At 57.3% G+C, this 9,522-nt stretch overlaps 1 protein-coding gene across 1 annotated transcript; it reads right to left on the minus strand.

Moving 5' to 3' along the window:
- Nucleotides 1-4,755: 4,755 nt before the first annotated feature.
- On the minus strand, nt 4,756-7,805 carry DLX2 (distal-less homeobox 2). Its single transcript, XM_059052341.2, has 3 exons — nt 7,059-7,805; nt 6,382-6,566; nt 4,756-5,870 (listed from the first exon to the last, which is right to left on the minus strand). Exons 1-3 carry the CDS (start codon nt 7,459-7,461, stop codon nt 5,463-5,465), a joined length of 996 nt encoding a protein of 331 aa, XP_058908324.1. The 5' UTR covers nt 7,462-7,805; the 3' UTR covers nt 4,756-5,462.
- Nucleotides 7,806-9,522: the final 1,717 nt, after the last annotated feature.

Consider the following 9,522-nt stretch of genomic DNA (forward strand, 5'->3'; position numbering starts at 1 on the left):
CAGCTCCTAGCGCTGGCGGGACCGGACCCGGGACGCAGCCAGTGGCACCAGGACTCCTGAGGATTCCCAAAACGGGCCTACGGAGAATCCTGGGAGCGCTGCGCAGCCCGCAAACTGCTAAGACACTGCAGTGTTTGTGGTCTGGCCCGACCGGGAGGACGGAGAGGAGCGGAGGCGGCCGGAGAAAGAAAGGTCTATCTAGAGACTCTGCCTGTCTTCTCACGTGGAGGTGGAATGGCTGCTCCTCCAAGACCTGCCTGCACTCTCTTTTCGTGAAACACAGCCTCCCCGCGGCCCGCTCGGCCCCAGGCCCCAGGCCCCAGGGCGGAATGTAAAGTCTTGTAATGGGGCAATCACTGCCAAACCCTTCCCCGCGAGGAGAACTCCCGGCAGGGGGGCCTCAGAGGGTAGCGGGGGCCTCCGAATCCGCCCGCGCCTTTGAGCTTAGGGGGTGGGAGACTGGGCAGCGGGTTAGGCTTGGGGGGCAGATTCCAGATGCGGAGGGAGGCTTCCCTGGGGCGGTTTTGGGTATCACGACCCTGCGAGAGCCCGCCCGTCTCCGGAGAGCCTAGTCAAACCCGGCCAGGGGCCCGCGTAATCAAGAATGCAGGATCGCGTCCCACCCACCGGCTTGCGGGGACCCCAAAGTCAAATGCAGAGGAACCAGTATTTTAGGAGGAAGAGAGAATCTGTAGTTTAATTCTCAAAGAGGTCTCTAACCCCCAACAGGTTTAAGCGACTGGTGGTCGCTGACCCGGCTTGTGACTTTTGAGCAAGTGTTTGGGACTGGGACGGGGGAGGGGGTGTTTTGGGGAGTGCGGGAGTTGCTCCTGGGTTTTACAGTCAGTGAGGACATCTTTGTTAGAAAGGTAAGGGGTCTTTCTGCTCCGCGACATCACTCTCCTTCACAGGACCTTTTACCCCTCGTTTCCGCCCCCTCCTTCTACCAAAGAACTGTTTGTAAACAAAGCTCCGGTCTTCCAGCCCTCTCTCCGCCCCCATCAAACCTGATACTTCCCCCAAACTCTCCCCACTAGTCTCGGAAATCCTTACACAGGACGGATATTCACAATTTTCACAAGTAATCCTGAAAGAAGGCGGAGGGGAAGCCTCCTAAATGGTCCCACATTGCAGCCGCGCTGATTAGGCCCGGGATGCATTCCCTTTCTTTCCTGCCTCCCGCCCCCTCCCCCCGCAGCCCGGGAGCGGCGGCGCGGGCAGCGGGAATTCGGGGCCGCGGGAGGGGTGTGTGTCTACACCCGGGAAGCACTCTGGGCGGGGTGGCCCGCGGCGCAGCGCGCACAGGGCGGGCGTACGGGGGGTGGGGGAGGGGGAGCTGCGAGGGGCAGGGGACTCAGGCTCGCTAGGAGTGCCTGCCACTGGAGTTGGACCTCAGTGCCAGTGCTCAGCCGGAGTTCCGAGCAACACTGCCAGGGGGTGGAGCGGAGAGAACCGGGCACCCCTCACTCTTCGTCTTCCCTCCCTCTGCTTCCCAGCTCTTGTCACATCCTGTCTCTCGCCTGATATTTTACGCGAGCAAATGGAAGGGGATTACAATGAAGATTTATGTGTGTTCCGAGCGCGGCTGGTTTCCCAGTGCAGGGAGCCGAGATCGCTGCTTCCCATTTCCATTTTTCATTCGCGCTTTGGGGAGTGCAGTCGGGCGCGGGGGGGAGCTTGTCTGCGCGGCGGCGGCGGGCTGATCACAGGGCTCCGCGTCTCCCAGCGGGCCGCGAGACTGTGAGAAGGACTTGCCAGCGCGTCGCCCCCGGCGGGGCTGGAGCCTGCCCCCTCCTCCCCAAGCCAGGCTTTGTTTCTCCCCTAGCTCACCCCTCCTCCTCCCCGCCCCCTTACTTCTGGGACCCAGGTGCATCCTTGCTTTCCCTTCTCTTTGCCCTTCTCCTTGTCTGCGGAAACGCCCCCTTCCTCTGGCCCCTGCACCCTCCTGCTCTCTGCTTCAAGGGCTTCCCGGGGAAAGGCGCGCCGTGGCCCGGCCCGACCCCGCCGCCGCCGGCTGCCAGGTTCGGTGACTCCGGCGAGTCTGTGGGGCCTCGGCCCACCCCAGAGCTGGGGCCTCCCGCCCTCCCGGCTCCCAGGCTTGCTCATGCCAAGGCCTGTTGCGTGATTCCAACTTGGGCTGACATTCCCTGCCCCGGGCGCTTCGGCGTAGGCCTCTTAATCATCTTGTCTGCTGCAGATCCTCGACACCAGCCAATTTACTGCCCCGTCTCTCCTCGCTGGTTTCAGGAGGGGGAGGGGAGTGCGCGCAAAGGAAGGGAGGGCACAGTCAACCGCAGAAAGAAGGCTGGCACCAGCTACTGGCACTCAAAGAAAACCACGAAATTTGGAGCTGGGGGTGGGGGGAAGCGGTGGCAGGAATGGGGGTCTGCTAGGCACCAACTGCTTAGGGAAGTCAGAATCGTGGGGTCAATGAGCTTCATCCCAGGCTGCCCTAGCCTGGGAAAACAATGCAGGAATGCGAACGGAAGCTTGACTGAATGGCCTCCCTGCCTTCCCCAAAGCCCCAACTCTGTGGACCATACTCTGCTGTAAACTAGATTCAATGCAGGCCTCAAAACAATCTGGCCAGAAAAGTGAGGATTCCTCTCAGTGATGCTTAGAAAGTCACCATTGTCCCACGTCTGTTTTTTAAAAAATTTTATTTATTTATTTTTGGCTGCTTTGGGTCTTCATTGCTGCACGCAGGCTTTCTCTAGTTGCGGGTAGGGGGGGCTACTCTTCTTTGCGGTGCGCGGGCTTCTCATTGCGGTGGCTTCTCTTGTTGCAGAGCACAAGCTCCAGTAGTTGCAGCACTTGGGCTCAATAGTTGTGACACATGGGCTTAGCTGCTCCGCGGCATGTGGGATCTTCTCGGACCAGGGATCGAACCCATGTCCCCTGCATTGGCAGGCGGATTCTTAACCACTGCACCACCAGGGAAGTCCCCCACGTCTGTTTTTTGGCAGACATTAGTTGAGGACACACAAAAAGGATGGCCTGAATAACCATCCTAGAGGACATATGGCAAACTGGGCTCTCTGGCTTGCCCCCAACCTCCTCTCCAGTAGACGCTGGTCGCTTCAGAGGGGATGGCTAAGGTTCAGCCTCTCATATAGCAAGGGGCCAGAGCTCTCCCAGCCCTAGAATGCCCTAGAATGCTGCTCTTCCACACAAGGTGAACTTGGAAAGGCCTCTTGGGTAACTCTGGGCCTCATAATTGCAGGCAAAAGTAAAGCCTCACTATTTGGGGGCATTGGGATAAAACTCTATATGCTACTAAGCAAAATTTATTGGGTGCTTACCAGGTGCCGCACACAGTCATTCCCTTGTTAAAGGCTCACAGCTTTGAGATGTCTGTTATTATTGACTCCATCTTACCGATGCTGCAAACTGCAGCACAGAAAGGTTAAATGGGTAGCCTAAAGTCACACAGTTTGTGACTGAAGGCAAGACGTTTCCAATTGGAGGCCCCAGCGCTTACAAGGAAAAAGACTTTTGGTTCAGGACTGCATTACCCACCTACCCCTGGCCCTTGAAGGGAATGCCAGAAATTAGGGTCACTTCCAAAGCTGGGCGCTAGTTATGTGGGACCCAAGGTGGAAAGCAGAGCTGAATCATGTATGGACGTTTCCCCTCCAAGATCGTGAGGTGTTAACAACGCCGAATCCACAGCACTGTGCGTCGGTCTCCGTGCGAACGTACATGAATTTTTGTCAGTGTTCTGTGTAGGAGTGTAAGTGTGATTCAGTATGTGATAGTATGGATGTGACTGTGCGAGTCCGTGTGTGATTGCATGTGTGCTAGCGCAGCCCTGTGTGCCCGGGGTCGCCCTGCCTTCCAGAGTATCGCGAGGGCCTGGGTAACTCACTGAGTTCTCAGCTCAGCCGGTCCCAGAAGGGCTGCAGGGCAAACAGTGGGGAGGGTCCAAAGTAGGGATGAGACCCCGGCTTCGGAAGATTCCCCACAGCGGCTCGAAGGTACTGCCCTGCCAGCACCTCGGGCGCGGGGGAGGCTGAGACCTCCCAGGAGCGGGGCTGCGGCGCCGGCGCCAAAGGGGCCGGGCGGGCGGAGGCCGGAGCCACCGGGCGCTGAGTGACTCACCGCACCGAGAGCTGGCGAACCTCGCGCGGGGACACTGACGCGGGCAGAGCGTGAACTCTCGCTGCGGCCCTGCGCTGAGAGCGCGGGTCCTCGCGTCGCCGCACCTCTTCGCAAGTCGCAGCCTCCGATAGATGTAAATGTCACTCTTGGCTGACCTAGTTCCGCGCCTGGGCAGCGGCTCGAGCTTCCAAGTCGTGACACCAAGGAAAAAGCGCACACATCCAATGAAAACAATAATTTATTTAAATAATCTCTTCATATTGTAAAATCAACATTAAGAGCATGTTGTTTTCATAATAAATAACCCCAAAATACCTTTCATTTCAAGAACAAAGACTTTAGGATAAGATAAAACAAATCCAAATCAGTAGCTTAGTTAAACTGAGAACATTTTTCGAAGGGAAAAATAAAACAGAGGGGTTGCTGAGGTCACTGCTAAACCGCAGTTTTCACAAGTGGGGATTTACAAAAAAGTCTGAAAAGATGAGTATTTTTATACAAATAAATCAGTGGGAAAATCTGCACAGACACCTTTATTTACAAATGCTATATCGAAGTCCAGGCTAATAATCCTGAATAGGTTTTAAAAAAGATAATTTAAACACATTTTTTTTGCAGTGTTCACATATTAAAAAAATCATTTTTTTCCCCAACATCAAAATGAGGTCATCCGCAAAGGCACCTAAACTTTTAAAAAAATAAAAATAAAAAAACTCCACTGGTGAAGGATGAGGAGAGAGCTGAGGGAGCGTTCCTGCGAGGAGAGCTAAGGCGGGGGAGGGACGAGGGCTCCAACGGCTGGAAACAGCAGGGCAGAAAAAAAGCGGCGGGCCGCCGGGGTCAAGGGGTCGGGGGGGGGGAGGAGGGCAGGCTGGCAGGACCGGGAGGTCAATAACCCCAGAGGACAGGAGCTGAGCCTGGGGGCGGGCAAGGAGAAAGGAGCCTCAGAGGGCCCAGGCAGCCTCGCGGGCGGGGCAGGCGTCCTTCTCCGGGACTCTGCTCGCGGCCTGGGGCGAAAAAGGCGCCGGACTGCCTCGCCGGGCGGGGCGGGGCGGGGCGGGGCGGGGAGGGGAGGCAAGTCTGAGGCGGGGCTCAGGTCGGAAAGGCGGCCGTGGCAGAGTTTCTCCCGCGGATGCCGGGTTTCTCCGAGAGGAGCCCGTGGCGCGAGAAGACGCCTTCCAGTCCCTGGCCGCGCGGTGGCCCCGCGAGGGTAGCAGGGCCTGGGGTAGGCCATCCTGGGCCGCCACCTCCGGGAGCTGCGGGTGGCATCATCGGGCCAGCCGGAGGGACCCTATGGCTCTGGGGACGAGCAGTAAGGATAACTTGTCTCTGCTCTCAGTCTCTGGTGCAGTCTCCGGGAGTTAGAAAATCGTCCCGGCGCTCACTGGTGCGCCCCCGCCGCCGTGGTGGTGCTGGTGGTGGTGGTGGTGCGGCTGCGGGGTCTGCGCCGGGTGCAGCAGCGGCGCGGCGGCCTGCAGGTGCGAAGTGGAGCCCGAGGCCTGGTGGTACCACGGGTAGTTGCCCAGGAAAGCCGAGGCGGCGCTGCTCGGGCTGGAGCCGGAGCTGCCCGCGCCGCTGCCGCCGCTGCCCGGGCCGCCGCCGCCCCCCATCCGCTGCGGCGCGCCGAAGTCCCAGGAGGTCGGCGCCGAGGCCGGCGGCGAAGCACAAGGTGGCGAGGCGCTGGCCCCCGGGTGCTGCTCCGAAGGGATCTCACCGCTCTTCCACATTTTCTTGAACTTGGATCGGCGGTTCTGGAACCAGATTTTGACCTTTGTGGAAAAGGGACCTGAGCATTAATGGAGGAACCTCGGCCTGGGGCAGGGGAGGGGAGGAAGCTTAGGAAGACAGCTGGTTAAGAGGTGGACACCCTGGGCAGGTAAGCCGATCACATACCGCGGCCTCAGAGGGTCTGTCGATTCCTGCTCCAATGGTAGGTATTCTCAGAAAACCCGAGAGAGCTGATGTGTGTGCACTTAGGTGATGGTGACAGCGGAGGGAGTCAGGAGGGCCACTTGTTTTACCCGATTAATCATTAGTACGCAGAAGGACAACTTGCTACCGGATTTCTGCTCACCCCTGTCCTATCCTTTTCTCACACGAGGTGGCACCCTGGGGGATTTCAGCTTCGGGCGTGGAAGTTTAGGCCGCCCAAGGCGCGGGCATCGAAACCCTTAAAAGTACTGTAAAAAATACTTTAAAAAACATAGTCCTAAACCTTCCTGCTTCCTGGCCATCCCAGGCCAGCGCCCTCCTCGTGCCTCCCAGGCCGCGAGCCCTCACCTGAGTCTGGGTGAGGCCCAGAGACGCCGCCAGCTCAGCTCGCTCGGGCAGTGCCAGATACTGAGTCTTTTGGAAACGCCGCTGAAGAGCCGCCAGCTGGAAACTGGAGTAGATGGTTCGGGGTTTCCGGACTTTCTTTGGCTTCCCGTTTACTATCCGGATTTCAGGCTCGAGGTCCTCTTTTTCTGCAATAAAATGGAATCGTGAGAACCACGCAACCGCGGGAGCCCAGGAATTCCCCGCCCGCCGGGAGAGCAGCGTGGAACTTGGCCTAAGCCGGGAGGCGGGTTTTGGAGACGCTGCGCAGCGCTCAGGCACAACTTTGCAACGCGCGGACCCGCGCCGCCAACGAACCCGGGAGTCGGCCCCTCCAGGGAAGGGGAAGACAGGCGCAAACCGGTGGAGAAAGGAGCAGCAGGTGGTAGGGAAATGAGGTTGTTGTGAGGCGGCCGCCGAGGCCACCTGGTCCCACCAGCCGAGTACCCGGGTACCCGAGGGACGTACCCGGTGACCCTCGGCCAATTGAAATTTGAGGAGGGTAAAGGGCGCGAGGCGAGCGGGAAGCAATCAGTGTGAAAGGCCAGGGGTCCAGATGGATCCCTGTCCCAAACATTTTTATCCCACCCATCCCAGGAACTAGACCGACTTGGCGCTCTTGACGCGAAAGTTATGCTTACCAGGTTCGTTGTTGGCCGGGGACGAACTGGTCCCGTAGGGCGCGTAGGAGGTGTAGGCGGCTGTGTAGCCCAGGTCGTAGCCGCTCTTGGCTGAATAAGGGACGTTGTTGAGGCCGCTGGCGTGGTACTGGTAGGAACCCATGTGCGCGTAGGGCGAGCCCCCAGCGCCGCCGCCGCCGCCGCTGCCCGCCGGGTGTTGCTGGTTGGTGTAGTAGCTGCTGTCGGTAGCTGTGGACACCGGGAGTGTGGGCGACTCCTGAGGCTTGTGGAGGCTGCTGCCGTTACTTCCTCCGGGGCCAGCGCCGCCGCCGCTCGGGGGCTGCTGTTGCTGGTGGTACGTGCTGGAGGCCGTGATCTGGGTCGAGTGCATATCCGCCACCAGACTGTCAAAGACTCCAGTCATCCTGGCCCGGGACGGGAAAGAGCAGGGGTAGCGGGCGCGAGGGGGTTGCGAGGCGCCTCCTCCGTCTCTCCCTGTCCCCTCCAGCAGCCAATGTAATTACAGTGGGGGAGGGGGGAGGAAAACAAGAAATGCGGCAATGGTCTAGGCAACTCCTCCTCCGGGGGAGGCGATCACCGTGCACTGCTCGGGACAGCTGCCTCCGGCCGCATCCTCTCTCCGCCTCTCGGGCCGCTCGGCTCCTTGCCCAGCGCGGGCTCGGGCGAGGGGCGGGCAGTGGAGGGGTCAGGGGTGGCGGGGCCTGGCCAGGGTTCCAGGAGGAGGTGGGAGCAGGTGAGCGGCCCCGAGCGGCTTTACGATTGTCTGTGGGCCGGGCTCCCGCAGGGTGGGCATTTAACACTCGTCACGTGAGCTCAGGCGACGTCACCTAGCAACGGCCAATCAGAAGCGCCGAGCCACAAGGCTTCTGGAGCTCAGGAACGCCGGGCGCCGGGAGGGGATGGGGGGGTGGAAATCACAGCGCTGGCGCTGCGGCTGCTGTGGTCGTGGGTGCAGACAGGCTGCTGCTGAATGTGAGCAGCGAGGCGAGGGGCTGGAGGCGGGGGGCGGAAAATCAGGGTGACCGGTGGCAGGAGGACGGAAGGCGTGAAGACGGAGACTGTCATTTCGCCTCCGAGGAAGAAGAAATGGGGTCTCCCAACCCATTCTGTGTACAAGTGTCGACCAATTCCAGTGATTCGTACTTTAACGTCCGAGGTCAGCTTTCAAACATTAATCAAAATAAAGCGGTGCGGAGAGCCCGGCCAGTTCTAGCTCCGCTTTTCCTCGAAGGGTCTGGCATTTACCGTTGTCAGCCACTCGGCACTTGACATAGTCCATTGATATATGGTATAATAATAATATCTGCTTCCTAACCAACCCACAGGGATATTAGGACAATTAATTCGATAATATTTAAACTATTTTCCTTGTTCCTTGAGAGAAAAGCTATATAAATTCAAAGGTAGTATTGCTAATGATATATTTGAAAGCATTTTCCCTTGTACTTTTCGGACACACCGAGGTGCTAATTACGTGTATTTGATGGCTAATTGACAACCGAAAAACGATCCCGGGGATTTCCTCTCTAGGTTGGACTGACCAGATGGCCTTCAAAGTTGGTTCTAACTTTAAATTCCATGTTTTTACGAAAAAGGAAATGGGATGATACTTTGGTGAGAGTGTTGTCTCGATACTACAAATCTTGCTAAATTTACAGAAACAGAAAAGTTTTATCTCATGCACTTAACCGTATTTTAGTTTTTTCATTGTAGGACGCTGTTTGGCCCTATCACTGCAATTTCTTTTTCTTTTAAATCTGAAGTGGCGACTTCCTCTATATCTGTGTTTCCTGGTGGTTGGAAACCGTGGCCCGGAGTTGAGGGACACTGGCCTTTACCGGAGTCCGCAGTTCCTGCCTTGTGGCGCCACCTGGTGGAGGTGTTCGTAATTGCGGTGGGCCCAGTAGACTGTCTAATCATGCCGAGGCGCCAGCCTCTGAAACCCCCCAAAAGAACAAAATAGTAATTAAAAGCCACAAAATTGTGCTAGTGCGCGCCATCTGAAGCACCCCGTTCTAAAGACATAACACGTCGCTGAAAGAACTTGTTACAACAACTGCCTAATGGAAAACAAGTTAATACTTTGAAAAATATCTTTGGTTTTCTTCCTCAGAAAAAGCAAGTGTGTAATTAAAACTCCAGCAGACACATAGCTCACTCTCTGCGGAATAGTGAGGAAGGTAATCCGCCTGGATTTAGTTTGCAGCCTTCCTCTTGGTTACAGAAGGCCCCTAGATGGAGAAGCGGGAGCTGGTTTAGAAAGCTTCGGGAGGTGGGTCTCGCCACAGCCCGCATTGCCTCATCAGCGCATTGCGCTCAGCCTACTGCTTTGTGGGCCCCAGTCTCAAACTTAACCTCTTGATATGTAATCAAGATTGGTTTTTGGTGTCCTGACACCAAGTTACAAATCTTTCTGTCACCACAGTGGTAGCTGTTTTGATCTAAGGTAAAAACTTGTTTTCCT

Source organism: Kogia breviceps, chromosome 2 (genome assembly GCF_026419965.1).
Source record: "Kogia breviceps isolate mKogBre1 chromosome 2, mKogBre1 haplotype 1, whole genome shotgun sequence".
Taxonomy (NCBI): Eukaryota; Metazoa; Chordata; class Mammalia; order Artiodactyla; family Physeteridae; genus Kogia; species Kogia breviceps.

What these genes read in the sequence shown, in the direction of transcription:
- DLX2 (XM_059052341.2), bottom strand. Translation starts at nt 7,461, where the DNA reads ATGACTGGAGTCTTTGACAGTCTGGTGGCGGATATGCACTCGACCCAG. An exon ending in CCCGGCCAACAACGAACCTG is followed by an intron (nt 6,567 to 7,058) that starts GTAAGCATAACT and finishes ATTTTATTGCAG; the next exon opens with AAAAAGAGGACCTCGAGCCT. An exon ending in TGGGCCTCACCCAGACTCAG is followed by an intron (nt 5,871 to 6,381) that starts GTGAGGGCTCGC and finishes TTTTCCACAAAG; the next exon opens with GTCAAAATCTGGTTCCAGAA.